Here is a 22,474-nt window from a genome sequence, read left to right as displayed (position 1 = left end):
AGAAAAAAAATTAAACAGTGGATGAGGGGGTGGAGAGTGACTGGAAAGGACACAAAGGAACTTTCTAGGCTGATAGGAATGTTTTATATCTTTCTTGGTGTGTTGGTTACATATGTAGATATGCTTATCAAAATTTATCAATTCACATCCCTAAGATCTATGCACTTTACTACATAAAAAATGTTTCAAAAACAACAGTCAAAAAAAGTGTCTTTAAAAAGAGTCTTGAAGAGTCAATTAAGTGAATTAATTGGTATTGGTTATTCTGGGGTGCCTGGGTGGCTCAGTTGGTTAAGCATTTGACTCTTGATTTCAGCTCAGGTCACGATCTCACAGTTCGTGAGTTAGAGCCCGACATCAGGCTCTGCACTAACAGTGCAGAACCTTCTTGGGATTCTCTCTCTCCCCTCTCTCTCTGACTCTACCCCACTTACTCTCTCTCTGAGAATAAATAAACTTAAAAACATTTTGTATCAGTTATTCTGTACCCAAGAGAGAGGGGATTGAGATGGTATTTGTTACATTTTTTTCCTTCTCTTTTGCAGAACTGTGACATATTGAACCACAGGTTTAGGACAGAAATCTGGTGGTGCCAGGCATGTGTTGGGAGATTCCTTTCATCTCCCAACCGTCACATTTCTAAATAAAGATTATGGTGATAGGAACAAAAGGAAAAGATGAATACAAAAGAAAAACCTTGACATTTTATCAGGTCTGGGAAGCAAAGGAGAGGAATGAGTTCAAGAGAGAGTTTTTGAGCATGCGATGCTGAACATATGATACAAAGGGCAGAGAATGTAGGAGGAAACTCCACGTTGAGGGAGGAGCGATGTTACGAAGACTAGGGTCCAAGTGTAACCTCCAAAGCATCAGAAATGTGGGTTAAGAGGTCACAGAAGATGTACAGATGGGATTCAGATTGGAGAGTCTGCCCTGAGCTGCTAACCCTAGAAGCTGGTGGTGCCAGAGACTTCTATGGAAAAAGAACAAAACTGAATCTTGAGCAGCAGCATCCACTTAAGGAGTAAGAATGAGGAAGAGAAGGCCATGCTCCCTCTGGGCAGATTTGTCAGGAGGACAAAGGGAGACCCAGGAAAGAGGTATGAAGGGCACCAATGAAAGGAAAGGAGTTCAGGACAGGGAATAGTGTTAAAACTGCAAGGGCGAGTGGTTTCAGGAAAGACTGAGTGCTCTCATTTCGATGCAGTGGTTGGGGGAGACACCCAACCTCACATGGCTTCAGTCCCTCGTTATATCTAGAATGGTTTAGTTACTGTCCTAGGTGCTGAAAAGACACACAGGAACATGGAAGACGACTGTTAGAGAAAGTACTGGGCGGAGGGAGAGCTCTCTTTAAAAATATTTGGTAGTGAAAGAACGGTAGTGTAGGAGGAGAGGGAAAGTCACGTTTTGTTGAGCACATTTTTAAGAAAGCAGAGACGAAAGAAGCAAAAGAGATAATTTAGGGTACAACAAATTCAGAGGCGACAGAAGAGCAGGGATTTACTGCATCCTACATGTGACTTTCATCCAGAAGAGCTAACGATTCTTTTGGGGAAACAGGAAGCACTTTCTACTAATGCTTATTAGTAGAAATATTGACATGAGCAATATTCACATATTGCTTATATATGTATTGTGTATGTATCACAGGTATTGGTGCATGTGTGAGTGTGGACTGTGAGAGCTGCTCATGAGATCAGAGGTCACTGAGCCCAACTAATCATTTTACAGAGAGAGCAAAAGGAAACTTGGGCACAACACGCTTGTTTTCAGACATGCATCTTGTTAGTGGTGGCCTGGTCGGGATTAGAACTCGGTTCTCCACGAAGACCTCACTTGCAGCTAAATCATAACTAATGAAAGTCAAGCTGCAGACACAGCAGAGATGAGGCCTACAGGTGGAAACAGAAAAAGGTGAAAAAGCTCTCCTTCCTTCTGCTTTTCAGCTTTCCTCGTTCCAATTTTACCATCTTAATTCCCTTAGAAAAGCTCAGTGTCTCCCCCCTCCCCAGATAAAAACCAATCGACTTCATCTTCCAAACCTGTGGTGCTGGCCAGCCTGTATTAGACTCTGAGGACAAAAAACAAAGTTTGCCCCGATATACACTTGCCAGAACATCCACCCATGTTCTAACCAAGTGGAAAACGTTAATAAAAGCTCCACAGTCAAAACACATGACTGTCTAGAAGGGTCTGAGTTGCCCAATCTGTTTGTACATCATTGTCAACCTTCATTAACCTGCCCTGCAGGGGGTGTGATGGTCCCATGGGCCTGGGGAGCCCAGGCCATTTGAAAATGACTGTTTCTTGCACAACAACACAGGCATATAAAACTATCAACAACATTCTGTCTTCATTTAAAATTTTGGTATTTTGTTCATCATGGATTCTTTGCATTAATTTTGATTTTTCAAAATACTGCACCAAACTATTATTTATCTTGATTACTGACTTTTTTTTTTGCCCTCCCCACCACCCTTAAATTCCTTGCCCAAGGTGAACACCTCACTTGCCTCACCCTAATCCTGGCCCTGCCAATTTCTCTATGGTCCCATAGCCACAATCTGATCCACTTCTATGAAAGGACCACTCAGAGTGTTCCAGTTAGTATTTGCATTTAAAAAATCCACATCGTGCTGAGGTAGACCTGTAGGCACAGGAAGTCTGATAAACACACTGTCAGAGACATCATCTTCTGTGGCATTTAAATTGCGACTTAAAGAAATTCAACTGCACGTATCTCATGTGTTTGATATAAGAATTACTTTGTATTTTGGGGCACCTGGGTGGCTCAGTCAGTTAAGCATCTGACTCTTGGTTTCAGCTCAGGTGGTGATTTCACAGTTGGTGGAATTAAGCCCTGCCTTGGGCTCTGCGCTGACAGCAAGGAGCCTGCTTAGGATTCTCGCTCTCCCTCTTCCTCTGCCCCTCCCCTGCTAGCTCTCTCTCTCTCTCTCTCTCTCTCTCTCTCTCTCTCAAAATAAATAAACACTTTAAAAATAGAATTACCTTGCATTTTAAATATTATTTTTCTGGGGTGCCTGGGTGGCTCAGTCAGTTGAGTGCCAGACTTTGGCTCAGGTCATGATGGCACAGTTTGTGAGTTCAAGCCCACATCAGGCTCACTGCTGTCAGCAAATAGCCTGCTTTGGATCCTCTGCTCCCCTCTCTCTCTCTGCCCTTCCCCTTCTCATGCCCTTCCTCATGCTCTCTCTCAAAAATAAACATTTAAAAATAAATAAATAAATAAATAAATAAATAAATAAATAAATAAATATTCTTTTTCTTCAAAGACTTCAGTCTTCCACCAAAGTTTACATTTTGTCTTACCTTACCACTTCTCTGTGTGTGGTGCTTACAGGTCCACCAGAATCTACATTTGTTTGATGGACTTACCTCCAAAAGCAGCCTCATAAAGAGGGACAAAAGAATATAAAAGGCCACAGAAGTATTTGCCCTTCCCCTCACCCTCCCACTGCTGAACCACTTGCTTATGGCCTCCCGACTTCCCTCTCTCCCTCTTGTGCACTCCCACAGTTTCTGACCCCATACCCCAAAGGCACACAGGCAGGAATCTTAATGTCAGTCATTCCTCAACATATATTCTCAAGAAAATCTAGAAAGAGGAAACAGGCAATAACACAGAAGTGGCTGGAATTAGGTCTTCCCTAACCGTGCTGTCAGTTACTGATCCCCAAACCTCCATCCCCTTCCTCCTGGTGGTTTATCTCGCTTCCTCTTTATTTCCTTCACAAAAGGTATCACAACCTATCGCTGGTGTGCTTCTGTGTCTGTGCACCCGCTTCATCTCTGAGAGCCCCGTGGACTGTAAACCCCGCGAGGGCAAAGACTTTATAGACCATTTTCTGCTCCAGATCCTAGTTCTTGCACACAGTTAGCTCAACAAAGGGTTGCTAAAGGAATGAATGAATGATGGCAGACTCCTGTTCTCAAAGTTTCCACCCTACAGCTCCCTGTTCTCTAGTCCCCTCTCAACTCACCCCAGAGGGAAAAAAAAAACAAAGCCTCTCTGTCTCCAGGCAGGTGTCTAATCGTCTGAGACTAGTTGACATCACTAGTTGACAGCAAAGGGAAGAAGTTGGCTATGACTTACTGGTTGCTCAGTTCTCTTACTTCGCACGGCCGGAAGCACCATTCTTTGGCCAGCTTTTCCTGTTGAGATGCTTCTTCTAAAAACACTATCTTTAAAAGAAAGAAAGAAAAGAATCACAAATTAATAAGCCATTGGCATTTGTTGTTGTTAAACGTCTAAATCTTTTAAAAAGAGACTAAACTGTAGCTGAATTGATTTTTAAAGGTGTTCCATACCAAACGGGATAGCGTTCAGAGACAAAAAGACAGGGTTTTGCCTCTGCTTGTCCAAGGAAGTAAGGAAGTTTTTCCTTTTCTGCCTTTCTGTAGGCATAAGTAAGACTTCAAAATTCTAATTTGAAGATATAGGGTATTAAAAATCGTTCATTGATATCTATTTCTCCCCCACCCCAGAATGATTGAAGGAAACAATTGTTTACAGAAAGTGTACCTCACTGCAGGTGAATAAAAGATTTTTGTTAGGCTTTTATAGGAAACCCGCATCTAGAGTAGGGTAGTAGTGTATCATGCGGAAGGTTATTGACACAATATGATTGCACATAATAATTGCCCAGTAATCGAATCTCAGCATGACTTATGTTGATGCTCTGGTGCTGGACATCGACCATAAAAAGGGAGGTCTGCTATATTTTTCTAGTACTGTGGATGAGATGTTAATAGAGTGATCTCTCACGCAGGCTTGGGAGCCCTAGGCAACTGCTGGGGAAGCTTGGATGGGCCTCTTCCTCTCTCTTTGTCTGGTTTCCCCATCGCAAACTGGGGGTAACATCAGAGCATACTTCACAGGGCTACTGTAGAAAGTAAATATCATAATTTTGGAAAAGAAATTAGCACATCTCTAGAACATAATAAATGTTAGACACTTTGTATCTATTGCTGATTTTTTTTAAATACAGTGTTATTGTCTTCTCTATAAAAATGGAATGCAAAGCAAGAAAAAACAAGGAACAATGGAATATATATATACAGGAAATATATATATATATATATATATATATATATATATATACAGGAAATATCCTGCATTTCATTTATAAATGTAATATTGTGAGAATACATGTTTTGTGGAACATAAAATACTGAAAAAACACTGGTAGATAAAATGTATCTAATTAATTAGAAGCAAGGCAATATAGTGTGGGAAAAATAGTTTGTGGAACTGAAAGTAAAGTAAAATATATGTTGATTTCTCTATTCATTGATGATATGCTTTTTTAAAAATTGGGATTTTTATCAGAAGAGGAAAATAAAAATGTAATTCCTACAAATAAGAAAAAGTAATTTGATGAGTCTAAAAAACATATTTGAATTCATAAGTAGATCAAAACAGATCCATAATTAACTTAAAAAACACAAAAACAGTATTTATCTATATACTCAGAGCTGACTCACCATTAAAGACATAAATACATACATACATACAAAAACTATACAAAGCACTATATTCACACATTTGAATATATATTTCAAATAAACGTGTTTTTTTTTTTAACATTTATTTATTTTGAGAGGGAGAGAGAGCGCATGGGGAAGGGGCAGAGAGAGAGGGAGAGAAGGAATCCCAAGCAGGATCCGTGCTTTCAGTGGAGAACCAGACGCAGGGCTCAATCTCACGAACCCGTGAGATCATGACCTGAGCTGAAATGAAGAGTTGAAAGCTTAACCGACTGACTCACCCAGACACCCCTGAAAGAAATCATTTTGAAAATATGAACAATCAAAATTTATTCTGGGAAACTGAAGGAACTAGTAACTCTAGAAGAAACTGAGGACGTTTTTCTAACCCATTAGGGAAGCTCGCGGTTCAGAACCATGATACCTGTCACAAACACAAGTTTCTCCCTCCTAATAATTGGGGCTCTACCCTGAGGACACGATTGTCTCTGTGTTTCTCATGCATCCCGGTCAGGCAATGAGTTTGGTTTCTTCCATACCGACCATGGCCATCTGTAAACCATTTTTCCTTCAGCTCCTTGTAAACTAAATTCCTTTAAGACTCACCCCTTCCAGCTTTCAAGAGCACCTTTCCTCTCTTTGTTGTTCTCCTTTACCAACCTTTCTCTCATTGTCTACATTTGTCAATGCCTGCCTCACATTCTTTCTCTCCACTCCGAGCCCTGCCTTCATTCCTTAAAAAATCACCATGGACCCTTTCGACACCATGACCACCCATTTCCACGAACCCATCTTCAGTGATTTGTTCATAAACAAGTGAACAAATGAAGCTCATGAACTTCACATCGTGGTTACACCTTAGACATGTTCATGGCCCATAACCGTTCCACCTCCAAAACTCCCGAGTCATACATCTGACAAAAATTACCTCTTTCCTGTTTTGCCATTTCGACTCCTCCAACCAGTCTTCCACCTGAATTTCCCTTTATCTTCTCCTCTCTACTTTTCCCCAGCCCATCAGTGCTCTTCTTCCACACTGTCCTTGTCTAGCTTAGATTCTACCACCTATTACTTCATATTTCTTACGTCTTAGTCAATACATACCAGGTAGAAGTTTAGCCTTAGCTGAATCCAACTCTCCCCTTCTCTGGGCCGCAGCACATGACATGGTTGGTGGAATATCCATAATCTTCAAGGTCCAAAGTGTTCCTACCAACTCCTATCAACTCCTGGCACCCTAAGACATTTCTCTAGCACCGTGGTCTTTACTTTTAGTAAAACTTGCAGAAAACGTAATTGCATATCCACCAACAGATCATTAAAAGTGCTTTTTCAGTGATATATTAATAGTAATTGTTATCAAATAACTCAGAAGGAATTGAAAAAATTGAGAGATACTGCTATAACAAAGCCCCTCCCAATCCCACCCACTTGATTCATGTGAAAATATTTCTCAGCACTTATATGCATAAAAATGGAAAATAAGGGGCCCCCTGGGTGGCTCAGTTGATTAAGCATCTGAATCTTGATTTCAGCTCAGGTCATGATCTCATGATTTGCAGGATCAGGCTCTGCACTGATGGCTCGACGCTGCTTGGGATTCTCACTTTCTCCCCCTCTCTCTGCCCCTCTTCAGCCCGTGCGCTCTCTCTCTCTCTCTCTCTCACTTTCTCTCTCTCAAAATAAATAAATATTTTTTAAAAAGGAAAATAAAAAAAAAATTGATGCTACTCCTATTTCATTCGACCAACAAGTTAACACTCGTCCAGAGATATATTATCTAGTTGGAGGGAAAAAACAGCTTTTTTATTTTACATCTAACAAATTATCTTATGGTCCCAGGGAGTTTTAAATACCTTTATGCACAAAAATCTAACTGCAGTGGTTGATCAATAAAAGACTTTCAAATGTAAAATTATATTGTATTAGCATAGACTCTGTAAGGAAAGTAGAATAGAGTTAGTAATTCAAGAAGAAAAGGGGACTATACAGCATTTCAGATCATTAAGAAGAAGTGAGCTCATGATTTTTTTTAAAAAGTAGATTAAGATAGATATCAAATCACTGTATTTTTATTCTGTTAGATACATTTTAAAAGTAATGTCACAGTTCAATTTTAACACATATATGTTTACAATCTGCAAAAAATTATGGGCTTTTTATGTATTTAAATTATTTTTGAGAGAAAGGGAGCAAGCACATGCACACATGTGCAGGAGTGGGGGAGGGGCAGAAGGAGAGAGAGAGAGAGAGAGAGAGGGAGAGAGAGAATCTTAAGCAGCCTCCACACCGAGCGTGGAGACCAACACGGGGCTGGAGCCCACGACCCTGGGGTCATGACCTGAGCCAAAATCAAGAGTCAGAGGCTCAACCGACTGAGCCACTCAGACGCCCCTGTTCTTTAAATACCATTGGAGGGGTGCCTGGGTGACTCAGTTGGTTGAGTGTCCTACTTCAGCTCAGGTCATGATCTTGTGGTTTGTGAGTTTCAAGCCTGCATCAGGCTCACTGCTCTCAATGCAGAGCCTTCTTCAGATCCTCTGTCCATCTCTCTCTCTCTCTCTGCTTCTCCCTGCTTGTACTCTCTAAATAAAAAAATAAATAAATAAATAGGACATTTAAATACCATTGGAAACCTGGGTTGGAGACAGCTTTAATTCACAAATCAAGTACTTAATTAATAGATTGCTTTCTTGTTCTTATTCATGTATTCACTCAACAATTATCGCCTGCATGTAAATAAATTGATAGGTGAATATCAGATATATTGCATAGATTAGTGAGTGCTGTGATGAAAAATAAATCAAGGTAAATGGATGAGGTAAAAAGTGGGGTGTGATGGATGTCTCTGAGAAATGATGTTTGGGCACAGATTTACATGAAGGGAGGGAGTAAAACCCTTGATATTCTGGGAGGAGCATTCCAGGCAGAGGGAACAAATCAGCACAAAGGCTCTGATATGTTATTCAAATTTAATTTAAATTGGATGCTTGGCAAGTTTTGAAACATCAGGGATACCAGTGGGGATACACGACAAGGACCAGAAGAATAGAGACGGTAGCCGGGGCTTTGTAGATCATGGTACAGCCTTGAGATTTATTTTTAAGAAGTATCTAAAAGTATTTTGGAAAATGAATGTGGCAAAGTTATAAAATATCACTGAGATTCTCTTTATGGGGCAATGCTCTTTCATCCTGAGTTTTTCTGGGCTTATGTGGCCATTCAACCACGTCTTCAATCTTTCACCATTTAATGAGTGCCTGTTATAACCCACGCACTTCCTCCACAAGCCACGGATTAGGTGGGCTGTCTGGCACATACAGAAATCAATAAAAACCAAGTTTCATAAAATCATAGGTGGTGCCAGCTCACAGGAACCTTCCCATCTGACCTCCTTGTTTTCCAGATGAGGAAATCGAATCCCTTCTGTTAATCAAACAATTCCAAATACTCTCTTATTTGAAACTGTGACTATTTAGGATGGGCAATAACAAGAATGTCAGCAATATTAAAGCCAAAAGTAGATGAGTAATGGCTGTTAGCTAATGAAAAAAATCTTTGCAAGATAGAGGCTTCAAACACCAGATGGTAAATTTGGGCAAGATGTTTGTTGCTATGAACAGAGTAAACTGCTCTTCAGGCCATTGTGAAATAGCTTGCCCATCCAACTAAATAAGGTAACATATATTGCAACCCATTACATAAAATCCACCCTTAGGCCCTGTAATGGGAAATAAGATCAGATAAAAAACATGAGGTTTCAAAGATTTCTGAATCTTTTGGACGGAGATGAAAATCACCATATTAGCTCAATTCACCACAAACAGATTAATGGAAAAGAAAGACAAAGTGTGATTGCCTTAAAAAGGCAAAACAAACAAAAACTTGTCAGCTTATAGAGGTAGAACTGAACAAACTCATGTTACAAAGGCACCAAATGGCGGCGTGGGGAACTTACACGTTCAGATCTGATATTCTCATGTCACAGGTGAGGAAACGGACCAGGTTATATAACTTGTTGAAGGTCACAAGGCAAGCCAGGAGTATCTGCTTGACTCGACCCGTCTTATGGATTCTCCCAGACCTTTTATGATTGCTTCTGCAATAGTATTAACTAAGGGTCAGCAAACGTTCTATGAAGGGCCATATAGTAAATATAGACCACGTTGTCTTTGTGGTAAGGACACAGCTCTGTCATGTAGCACAAAAGCAGTCCTGGATAATAGATAGGCCTGGCTATTTTACAATGAAACCTTATGTATAGAAAAAAAATTGCATTTTATATAATTTTTACTTGTCATGAAAATTTCTTCTTTTCCAATCATTTAAAATGTAAAAATTATATTAGCTCACTGGCCATATAAAATCAGTCAGTGGGCTGTATTTGACCTGTGGGCCGCAGTTTGCCAAGCTTTGCTGCAGACTCCTAAAAAGACTCAGGGATGTTATAATCATGTAATTTGAAAACCATCTCAGTGGCTTACACTAACATTTTCAAAAAAAGCTTTATCTCAATTTATGATTGGTTTTTCAATTGGCAATAACTTTTACCAATTATTCCTTTAACTTTAGCGTTTGATAAAATACTCTTGGAAAAGTATACATTCTGGCTACCTTATAAAACCTGATTTTGCTATAGAAATACAGATATTTTTCAATAAATTAAAAAAGTAACTTCAGGGGCGTCTGGGTGGCTCAGTCGGTTGAGCGTCCGACTTCAGCTCAGGTCACGATCTCGCGGTCCGTGAGTTTGAAACCCAGGTCGGGCTCTGGGCTGATGGCTCGGAGCCTGGAGCCTGCTTCCGATTCTGTGTCTCCCTCTCTCTCTGCCCCTCCCCCGTTCATACTCTGTCTCTCTCTGTCTCAAAAATAAATAAACGTAAAAAAAATTTTTTTAATTAAAATAAAATAAAATAAAATAAAGTAACTTCAGTAATTCTTGTGATCTAATGGCATTGTAAATGATTCGTTGGCATTTAGTAACTTTTTAGTACAAAAATAAAACATTCTAAAATTATGGGACATCTGATAATAAAAATATTCTTATTAAATGTGCTTACCATGTGTACGACACTGTCCTACACACTTTACCTGTGTTAACTCATTTTAACTTCACAAGAACCCTATGAGGTAGGTACTATTATTAACCTCATTTCACAGATGAGAAAAGTCAGGCATAGGTATGTTAACTATTTTACCCAAGATTACACAGCTGGTAGGTATCTAAAATTTAAACTATAGTCCCTGTCCAGGCTGAGGGCTATTAAGCACCATGCTACACATTTTTAAAATTGTCTTTCACACAAAATTTTGTTAAAAGCCCTCCCCTTTAATTTCTCTCTCTCTCTTTTTGTTTTGTTGTTTTGTTTTGTTTTTTACAAAATATTTCTTTGTGCTTTTCCATTTCCTTCCCTTCCCTTAATACGTCCCAGACTGTGGGTCTGGTGGGACCAGGAACACAAAGGCAGTCAGGGCTAAAGGTGTCATCAAGGCTAAGAAGGCTAACAGGGCCAGAAGGGCTGGGGATGAAGAAGTATAGAGTCAATAAGGCAGGTTAAGAGGACAGGGATGGCTGAGGAGACAGCTACCAGGATCAAGAGATTGATTACACACAGGTAACCAGCAAGTAGGTAAACATACTGTGGTTAATGATAGTATTCTCAGAGGGGAGTGACAAATATAGAAAGGGAAGGCTAGCATATGGTGGTACTGGATTTGAATTGGAGGTACTGGTGTCAACCATGGTTTTTCATTTAGACAGATCAATAATAAATAAATGGATACATACATACATACATACATACATACATACATATACATACATACATAAGTCCTTCCTAAGTCTGTGTGCTGAGAGGACTTAGGAATAATGATACTCTGTAGCAATCAGCACCCATAATGCTCAGATCTTGGTTTCTATATACCATTCTCCATTAGAAAGAATCAGATTGACTGCAGCAACGGCTGCAGCAGAGAAAGTACATGACAAATCTGGAATGTAATTTTGTACCAAAAAGGAAGCACTAAAAATATAGTTGAAGAATGTTAAAAAGTCCACAGGAGCCACTTTGAAGAAGCTCCAGCTAGCCAAATATGGGCCAGTTTTAGCATCTAATAATAGTAATAATAATAGTAATAATAAATTAAATCCCAATGAATAAAATAGGAATCCCTAAGTCCACACAAACGAAGGAAGGAAGGAAAGGAGGGAGGGAGGGAGGGAGGGAGGAAGGGGAGTTTTTTCTTACAGTAGAACACCAACTAACCCATGTGGAAAGAATAATAGAATTAGAAAATGAGCATTTGGCAGCCATCATTGTAATAAATGACTCATGCAAAAATCATCAATGAATGTTAAAACTAGTGGGTGAAAATTTTGTTGCAGAACAAGATATTTATATAAATCCAAAATATCTCCCCACAAAATTTATTTTACAGAGAAAAATGGTAACTATATGGTAGAAAAGCTTGGTAAATACTACTTTAACTAAGTGAACAAAGTTAACATCAAGAATAATGGGATAAATCAACATTGTGTGCCTCCTGCTATGATGCACCAAGAAGAACACAGCTCCATTTCTGTGGTATTCCTGCCAAAAAGTGCATAATCTTACTCTAATTATAAGGAAACATCAGGTAAACCTAAACAGGAAGACATTCTAAAATAAAACAAACAAATTGTCCTGTATTCTTGAAACTTATCCAGGACAAGAAAGACTTGAAGACCTGTTTCAAGTGGAAGACAACTAAAAACTCATGACAAGAACGTGCAACCTGTGATTCTAGTGGGGATCCTGACCCAGAAGAGAGAGAAAGCTATCAAGGACATTGCTGGGTCAATGGACAAGGTTTGAATGGATCTGTGGATAACATGGCAGAATTAGATCTATGTTAATTTTCTGATCTAGATGATTGTACATGATTATGTAAGATAGCATCCTTGTTTTTTCTTTTTAGGAAATACATGATGAAGTATTTAGACTAGAACAGCACGTCTGTAACTTACTCTCAATTAGTTAAAAAAATGTGTGTGTGTGTGTGTGTGTGTGTGTGTTTGCATATGTATATCTACATATATCTAGAGAAAGTGGGAAAGAACCATGAAGCAAATATGGTTAACATTATAATGTTAACAGTGGGGAACCTGGGTGAAGGCTATATGAGAGTTGTTCATAGTGTTCTTGTGACTTTTTAAAACAATTTGCAGTAACTTAAATATTTAAAAAATCTTAACTACCAAACAAACAGTATATTTCTTAGAATTACATATATTTAAGGGCGCCTAGGTGGCTTAGTCAGTTGAGCTTCCAACTCTTGATTTCAGGTCAGGTCATGATGCCAGGGTCATGGAGTCAAGCCCCACATTGGGCCCTGCACTGAACATGGAGCCTGCTTGGGAGTCTTTCCCTCTGCCCTTCTCCCCAGCTCTCATGCTCTGTCTCTAAACTAAATTAAACCAAACTAAATAAAATAAAATAAAATAAAATAAAATAAAATAAAATAAAATAAATTAAAATAAAATAAAATAAAATAATATAAGAAGTACAAATATTCAAATGAAAGTATAAGGACAAGTAAGGACATGATAAACATAAAATTCAGGATAATGGCTCCCTCAGAGGAGGAAGGGAAGGAACAGGGATGGAAGGGGCATCTGGGAGGCTTTGAATAAAAACAACGGTTCATCATGTCTTCATCTATTACAACCACACAGGCATTATAGCTGTTCTTTTTTATGTGAGCAAATATATGAACAAAAACAAATTATATGCTCATAATAAATGTTAGTTTTTAACTTCAAAATCATATTATATAAAATGCTTACACTGATAACCTGTGGAACACCCAAATGACCAACAAGAAAAACTAAGAGTGGGGCGTAAGCAGCGGGAAAACAGAATGACACGGATCTAACGTTGATAGCACCCAACACCAGCAATCTAAAGTGAGGTCATATATGTTCCTTCTTTTAGTAATGTGCCCAACGACCTCTACATGCACCAGAGTTTGCAAAAGGCTTTGGGATACAAATTATTATGCCCTAATGTTTTTTGTTTCTTAAATTCAAAATCCCCTGATGTCTTAACCAATTTGTGAAATAGGGAAACTGCTAAGATGGTTACAATTATCACAAAACATTGAATCAACCTCACTCCAAATCTCAAAACCAAGGTTAAATGACACATTTGAATCATGAAATTATTAAACAAGCTAACAATTTCAGCTGCTGTCTCACAAAAGACACCTTCAGAAACTAAATGCAGGAAGTGGACAACTGAGTATGAATTTAGGAAAAACACTCATTCTTCTTTTGAGAACCGAAAGGTGATGTCAACTGTCCCCAAAGTTTATCTCAACAGACTGCGGCAGATACAAAGCTACTGATAAGAAAATGCAGGTATACACAAAAGTACTGGCTACACAAGTCTATTCCTTTGGGTTTTTTTAAACATGAAATCTGCATTAGAGACCTGTTGTAGGTTGAACTGAGGATCCCTCAAATCCATCCACTGAAGTCCTAAACCCCCAGCACCTCAGAATGCGACTGTATTTGAAAATACGGTCTTTACAGACATGATCAGGTTAAAGTGAGGTCAATAGGATGGGCCCTGATCCAATAGGACTGCTGTCCTCATGAAAAGGGGAAATGCGGGAAGTTGATATGACAAAACACAGGGAGAAGATGCCATCCACAAGCCATAGGAAAAGGCCTAGAACAGATGCTTCCCTCACAGCCCTCAGAAAGAACCAACTCTGCTGATACTTTGATCTCAGACTTGCGGCCTCCAGAACTGAGAGACAATGAATTTCTGTTGTTCAAACCACCTGGCTTGTGGTACTTCGTTCTAGTACTCCTAGAAAACTAATAGAAGTCTCTGTAGGAGGAAAGATTGGAAGACTATTCTAGCAAATAAGCAAAGGAAAAACACTGCAGTAACTCTCTTCCTTTGTTTTCTGTAGGCACCTCGTCTGAGAAGCTTGAAGTGGTTACAGAAAACCAAAACACTAAACTCACTGAAGAACCAAGATTCTGCTATTTAGCAGTTCTGTGAACACAGGCTAATCCTGTACTTTTTCTGACTTACGGTTCTTAAAAACGCGCTGATAATATGTGCCACACTTTTCAATCTTATAAAGGCAAACTATTTTCAAATGGAGATATGTAAAAACAGTCCATGAAGTGTAAAAGCTCTCTGTAAACATAGGTATTATCAGTAGTGCTAATATTTGATATGGTAGGAGACGACTGCCGTCGCGGTGTGCCTTGATTTCGGAATGGCATCGGATGGCCCCAGAGAGTTAACTTTGTTGGATAAGCTCGAGAAAGGCAAGCTGGATGACAAAAGAGTTGGAGAATTCATATTAGTTTATATATTCCTACTCAAGGGGTTGATGAATACAATGAGGGACGCATGTCTGGAGATGGAGAGAAACATCAGTAAGCTCCATCCCAGCCTCTTCTTATTAACAGCTTTTAGATATGAAAAAGGTAACAATTTGGAAGGGATAGTATATTCTCTAGATAGCAACATCAAGTTTTAAAAAGACATCCATGGGCTAAGACTACCAGAGAAAGCTTAACCAGAATGTAAGTAAAACCTGACATTTTCTATTTAAGAAAAATCAAATGCACAAGGTAAAGATAACTTGATAACCACAAGGACCATGAGCTCAAACAAGCCGTGTGGAATAATTGCCCATAAAAACAGATCTAACTAAGGTCAAATGTGTAGAAACACAGGCAACACCTGCTCTGCACGGTTCTGATACTTATCAATTTCAGACACCACGGTTTAGTTGAACAACAACAGCACACCAACGGCATGGTTCAAGGTTACCATGTCTACCAGTTACCATGGTCTACCATCTGTTACTGAGTTCACACACCGACAGCAAAGCATGTAGTTGTGTTACCTCCTTGTCTCCCAGCAATAAACTCAGGTGGCATTTTACAAAAATAGATCATTGAAAGAATGAATTGCTTAACAATGATGAAAGTACAGCAGAGAAGTGAAAAGCCATAGCACAAGAAGTGCTTAGCACAGCACAAGAATCTAACATAAAGGGAGTTATACAAGAAATAGCTGACCATGGGAACGTTGACAGTGCCACCATTGGAGAAATTCTAGATCTACAGCCAGAGGAACTTAGCGGAGGTAGACTTATCAACATAAATGAGGATAGTGATTAAAGATGTCTCAGAAGGCATGGCACCAGCAGTAGCTTCCCATTGAAGGAACTCTCAGAGAAGTATCTCAAGAGAGATTTCACTACATCGAGAGCTCAAGACGTAAAATCTTAGAAGTTGATCCAGAAGCTGGATGGCAATTTGCCAAGGTGAACAAAAGATGTCTGCTCTGTATAATTATTATATAATGAGAAGAGAAAGGCAAGCACTGTCCAAACTACTCTTGCTGTGTTTTTTAATAAAGAAATAAAACACTGTGATTCTCTGTTTCTAATGTTTTAAGGTATCCTACACGAACACTATTTTTACGGTTTCTTTTCATCTCCCCATGCATTCAGATCAGAAGGAAAATTTTTAATACTTTAACAAAAGTGTTTAATGATCTCAATAATCATAATTTTCTCATTGATTATTTTTTCTTAGGTTTATTTATTTATTCTGAGTGGGGGAGGGGAAGAGAGAGAGGGATAGAGGGAATCCCAAGCAGGCTCTGCACTGTCAGTGTAGAGCCCAACTCGGGGCTTGAAATCTTGAACCAGGAGATCATGACTTAGGCCCATCAAGAGTTGGACGCTTAAACCAACTGAGCCACCCAGGCACCCCTCTCATTGATTCTTAAGATTACTTTGCATGATTTCAGTTTTCACAGTGGTTTTTTTCAGTCTTTCCCTATTGTGCCAAGTGAGGACTGCCTTGTCCCGTCCTTCTAAATTTAGCTTAGGGTACAGAACTAGTTGTTGGTTTGCAGTTGTGGAGGGATGAACTGAATTGAGATGTTTTCAGGAAGGTGACCAGAAGGTGCAAAAACCCTGAAATCAAAACGTGAGGGGAAATTCTGAGTGGAGCTGACAGTATTTTCTCTTAAGAAGAAAGAAATCAAGATTACCCTGGTTGCAGATAATGGACACACCATCACATAAATGTGCCACTCTAGAGCAGCAGAAGTAGTTTCAATATTGGAATGTTCAGCAGAAGAGTTGTCAATTTCATGAATAGAATAAACTTCTAACGATTGAAAATGGGTATAAATGGAATTCACTGACTCATAACGTAGTGAACTTCTCATAGCTGGAAGTGCTAAGCAGAGGCTGACTGACCATCTGTTAGGTTTGTTGTAGCAGAAATTAATTTCTACACAGGGTGAGAGGGGGAGCTCCCTCCACAACTCAGATTCCAAACATCCATGTGGTGGCTCTAAAACATGTCCACAGATTCTTCAGTGCTCCTCTCTGTCAAAAGGTGGAGTCTAGTTCCCTTCCCCAACCTTGTAGTGGACCAAACTTAGTGCTGTGCTTGGAATGAAGCACTCATGATGCTATGTGACTTCTAACGCTAGCTCAGAAAAGAATAGCTTCCACCTGGCTCTCTCACTCTTGCATTATTATTCTGGGGGAAGCCTCCCATCATGCCTTGAGGATACTCAAGCAGTCCTGGGAAAAGCACTTGTGGGGAAATACCACAGGTTGCTGCCAACCACTGTAAGCACCAGCTTATAGTAATGCAAATAAACTTAAAACTTGGAAGTGGATCCTTCAGCCCCGGTCAAGCCTTCAGTCATGGCCAACATCTTCACTGAAGCTCCATGAGAGATGCTTAGCCTGAGCCTCTCAGCTAAACTTCTCCTGAACCCCTGAGGCAAAGGAACTGCGAGGATAGTAAGTTGTTTTAAGCCTCTACATTTGAGGTAATTTGTTACACAGCAATAGTCACCCAGTATAATCCATTTTGATCTGAACACTAAGGGCACAATGCAGTCTTGAGAAGCCTACTCACACAGCCTTTTTTTTTTATGCCACTTTTCTTTTAATAGATCCAAACCACAATTTCCAAAAATTAGCTCCTATCATTGAAAGATAAGTGATTATACAATGGTAATCTGTTGTAAAAGTACACAGCAGAGAAAGATTCTAAAATGAATTCCTCCCACTCTCCCTGATTATTACCCTACATTCAAATCTGCTGCAAAAGACTAATGCAGACCTCACCAATAGGCCTTAAAGTTCTCTTTAATAGGCATGAAGTCCTTCAACAAGTTCATCTCTCGGTTGCCAATGGTCAGTGAAACAAGTCCTGAGCCTTTCGACTTTTCATATATAAAGGGGCCACCTCTTTTAATATGGCACCATCTGCTCAAGCAAACTTAAAGGTCCAACCTAGACTTCTACAAACTCCAGACCCATATATTTGACATTTTCCTTGATATCTCATGAGTATTTCTCACAAAGCACTTCAAAGTCAACATGTTCAAACTGGAATCCATAATCTTATTCCCAAACTTCGTTAGTCCCTTTCCAGGATTCCTGTTCTGGAGAACAAGACCGCATCAATTCACGGTACATTGTAGAAAGTTTTGCCACATCTCTCTCTTATCCTTTGCTTAAAACCTCAATGGCTTCCCACTGCATTTAAGATTGAGAAAAGTTTATAACATGATCTACAGGGCCTTGAGTGGTTTGCACCTATGTGCCTTCCTAGCCTCATCCAATTTCAGCTTAATCCCATGTCTTGCTCCTCACTTCCCTTGCCCTCTCTGCTCCACCATATTGATCCCATTTAGATCCTGTAGGCACCCTACTCTCGCCACCATGGGGCCTTTACACATGACCTTCCTTCTGCATAAACACCTTACTCTATTTTTGCCCAATTAACCCTACTCATATTTCCTATTTAAGTTTAGCTGTCTTTCCTTAGGATGCCTTTCCAGACTACCTCAAATTCCTCATCCCCATCCCCAATGAATGATTCTCAAAGCACCAGGCACCTTCTCTTTGTGGAAAAACATTGTGGTTAAATGTACAAAATCTAGAACCAGGCTACCTGAACTAGATCCTTTGCTGTCGTGTGAACTTCAACAATTTAGTTAAACTCTCTGTGCCTCTTTTCTCATCTATAAAGTGGGGATAATAGGGGCACCTGGGTGGCTCAGTCGGTTGGGTGTCCAACTCTCAATTTTAGCTCAGGTCGGGATTTCGAGGTTTATGAGATGGAGCCTTGTGTTGGGCTCTGCACTGACGGTGTGGGGCCTGCTTTGGATTCTCTCTCTCCCCCCCTCTCTCTCTCTACCTCTATCCATGCTGGTGTGCGTGCACTCTCTCTCTCTTTCTCAAAATAAATAAATAAACATTAAAAAAATAAAGTGGGGGGGGCACTTGGGTGGCTCAGTCAGTTAAGTGTCCGCCTTCAGTTCAGGTCATGATCTCGCAGTTTGTGAGTTCGAGCCCCGCATCAGGCTCTGTGCTGACAGCTTGGAGCCTGGAGCCTGCTTCGGATTCTGTGTCTCCTTCTCTCTCTGCCCATCCCCTACTTGTGCTCTGTCTCTCTCTATCAAAAATAAATAAATGTAAAAAAAAATTAAAAAAATAAAGTGGGGATAATAGTTGTAAACACTTTGTGACAACTAAATAAGACAATATACATAAATGGTCAGTATGGTGGCTGACACATCACAGACATTATATAAGTCTGAGTTACTATTTGATTACAGTTGCAATTTCACAATCTCACATGTATTCATAACTAATGTTTTATTTATATCTGTCTTTATCATTAAATGGCAATCTCACAAGGGTGGAGATGTTCATTTTTACTCATTGTCATACTTCCATTTCTGGCCACAGTCTTAGTACATCAGAGGTGTTTAATGGACACTGGATGAATAAATACATGCCCTAGACTCTGGAGAACCTTAAAATGTCATATTAAAGAGTTTAGACTTTATTCTCTGGAAGTTTTTTTTTTAAACAAGAGTCAGGTGAAAATTAATGGAACACTGATTGTAAGGTAAGTTGGGAGGACAGTTTAGTGACAGGAAGAAGCTTTCATCACCCATTTGAATGGTTCATTTTGGTGAAGGCAATGGCCAGTGCAGAGAGTAGCAGAATGTGGGCAGAATGTTAAGGAAGAACCCTCACAACTTGGTAGTATACTGGATGTGGAAGGAATGGTTGAGGATGTGTATACATATATATATGTGTGTGTGTGTGTGTGTGTGTGTGTGTGTATGTGTGTGTGTATACATACACACACACACACACACACACATCTCTGAATGAGAGAATGAGGAAAGAAGGATAGAACTATGGAAGGCCATGAGGAGATAAGGGTTTGTGAGTGGAGACGAGAGATGAGGTGGGGGGGGGGGGCAGGACTTGTAGACAGAGCTGTCCAACAGCAGGTGTGGACACAGGACTGAAGTTCTGGAGGTGGCCAGGTCTGGAGACAGGGACCGGAGTCATCTGTGCGGAGGTGAGTGTGAACTCCACACAAGAGGATGACATATCTAGGAAAGAGCCATATCTGGATGAAAAGGCTGATGGAGGAAGCCTAGGGTTTGCAGCTGATTTGATGAGTCCAGAAGGGTGAGAGGAGCCAGGAAAACAATTGTAAGAGGTAAAGCCAGAGAGACAGAACTGGGGAGAAATGACATGGAAGCTCATTCCCACCCACTCTTGAAGAATTCAGCTGAAGGGCCAACCACTAACTCGGTGACCTATGCCCTCAGGTTAAACAGGGCATTCCTTTGGCACTGGTTGCATGCGTCTGCTAACACCACTGTGGTAGGCTCAATGAAGAGCTCAAGGATTCCAGGTGAGGCCATGCTGGTGGCTGCAGCAGATGGCTGGGGTTGGACAGGTGGAAGGTGTAGGAGATCACGTTACCCACATCCCCTGACCCCAGGAGGGGAGAGGGGCTGGAGGTGAAAAAAAAAAACACACTGGTGGCTGATGATTTAATTAACCCTGCCTACATAATGGAGCCTCCACAAAACCTCAGAAGGATGAGGTTCAGAAAAGTGTAAGACCGGGGAACAGGTGGACATGTGGGGAAAGCTCCATGACATTTCCCATGCCTTGTCCTATATATCTCTTCCTTCTGGCTGTTCCTGAGTTGTATCCTCTTATAATAAACCACTAATCTAGTAAGTGAATAAATAAATAAGTAAGTAAGTAAGTAAGTAAGTAAGTAAGTAAGTAAGTTTCCATTTCCCTCCTCGTTTCCAGAACAGAGAAAACACCTCAGCAGAAAGCAAAAGAGAAGGTTGGCAAGAAGTAGGCAATCGGGAGTCACACGCCCTGAGTTCACACCCCAGCAAAACAGATAAAATCGTTTACATGCTCATCTACATAGAATGCTTAAGTACATCCCGGCCCATCTCTATAATGCAAAATTATGGACGACTAAGATGTGCCAGTTTATGTGCTAATAGGAAAGATCGTCCAAGACAAACCGTTAAACCGTACATTTAGTTACTACCATTTGCCAGGGAAAAACGACTACATGTAAATATTTTCAAGTGTAAGCTATATACATTCGTTTGTATGTGTTCTATACTATCTCCAGAAAAGTACGTAAGACATTGGTAACAGACATTGGTTGCCTGTTGGAAGGGGTGATACCATGTCTAGGCTACAGGAACAAGGAAGGGAACTTACCAGCAACTACATCTCCTTTTGTGCAGTGAGAACTTCCTATCGTGTGCATGGATTTATTTTAGGTAGATATTTTTTTAATCCCAGTTCCAACATTCATCAGCTGTGCGACGTTGGCAACTCATTACTTAATCCCACTAGACCTTGTTTCCTCACTCATAAAATGAGAATAAAACGACTACCTTCCTCATAAAGTGGCTGTAGGCATTAGCTGAGATAGCACATGTGCAAATGCTCGAAAGAATGCCTGAGGGCGCCTGGGTGGCTGAGTCGGTTCAGCGCCGACTTCAGCTCAGGTCATGATCTCACAGTTCGTGGGTTTGAGCCCCATGTCAGGCTCGGTGTGAACAGCTCGAGTCTGGAGGCTTCTTTGGATGCTGTGTCTCCCTCTCTTTCTGCCCCTCCCTTACTCACGCTCTGTCTGTCTCTCTCTCTCTCAAAAATAAAATAAACATTAAAACAATTTTTTTTAAAGAATGCCTGGCATAAAGTTAGCATTCAGTAACATCTACGATACCTGTTTCCATAAATATGGCGGGCAAGATACTGTAAAGAGCCTTCAGTTACAAAATAATGATATGCTGCACAAGACTTCTTAGGTAGAACTTTCAGGACACAGGGAAAGCATCGACGCTTTTCAAAAGGAGGCTCTAGGCAGAAAGAGGAGCAGTGAGCAGTGAGCATTGAGCTCAGACGAAATGCACGGTAGTCCCTGTAGTCCCTAGCTCGCAAAAGAAGAAAATAAAAATCCTTTCTGGAAGAACACATCCTGGAACCATTTCACAGAAAAGGAAGAAAGACCCACAATGAGTGCTGACTAGCCCATGATCACACGATCCTTTGAATAACAGAATCCCTTCTCTAGTTCAGGTATGCCAACTTCCAGACTAATACATTTTCCCAGAAGATGTACTTTATAAAATCCCTTTTACACACAGCTCCACAATGATATAGTTATTAAGGTCTGGAAAAGATCTGCACTGGATGAAGGCAATGATGAGCTTTATTTTTCTCTCAGTTTTTATATATATTCCTCGCCGCTTGCTGCATACGTTATGTAGTTCTAGGAGAGTCACTTTTTGCCAACTAGAATTCTGTCTTTACAATTATTATGTGCAAATCCCCTCCCCCACTCCTGAGCTCCTGCAACCAGTTCGCTCCAAGAGCTCAGGGAAAATTGTGTGTTTTCATGAACACTGCATCCATCATTAGTCAAACCTGTGGGTCTAATCCAAGTTTCCTGTTGTATTTTTATGGCAGCCATAGAATGGTATTTGATGCCATATTCCCTAAGTTTAAAGGGGCAAAGGCTTTATGCTTGATTTACAATTCTCTCCTCATCCCA

General features: G+C 40.2%; 1 protein-coding gene across 1 annotated transcript in view; it reads right to left on the bottom strand.

The window, feature by feature from the left end:
• Positions 1–22,474, bottom strand: part of GDA (guanine deaminase) — a 79,995-nt gene that overhangs the window by 40,400 nt on the left and 17,121 nt on the right. The window contains exon 2 of the mRNA XM_007077493.3: positions 4,118–4,206. Coding sequence (XP_007077555.2) covers positions 4,118–4,206 — 89 coding nt within the window. The remainder of the gene's footprint in view (positions 1–4,117; positions 4,207–22,474) is intronic.

Source organism: Panthera tigris, chromosome D4, assembly GCF_018350195.1.
Source record: "Panthera tigris isolate Pti1 chromosome D4, P.tigris_Pti1_mat1.1, whole genome shotgun sequence".
NCBI lineage: Eukaryota > Metazoa > Chordata > Mammalia > Carnivora > Felidae > Panthera > Panthera tigris.
This window is presented reverse-complemented; position numbering and strand designations above follow the sequence as displayed.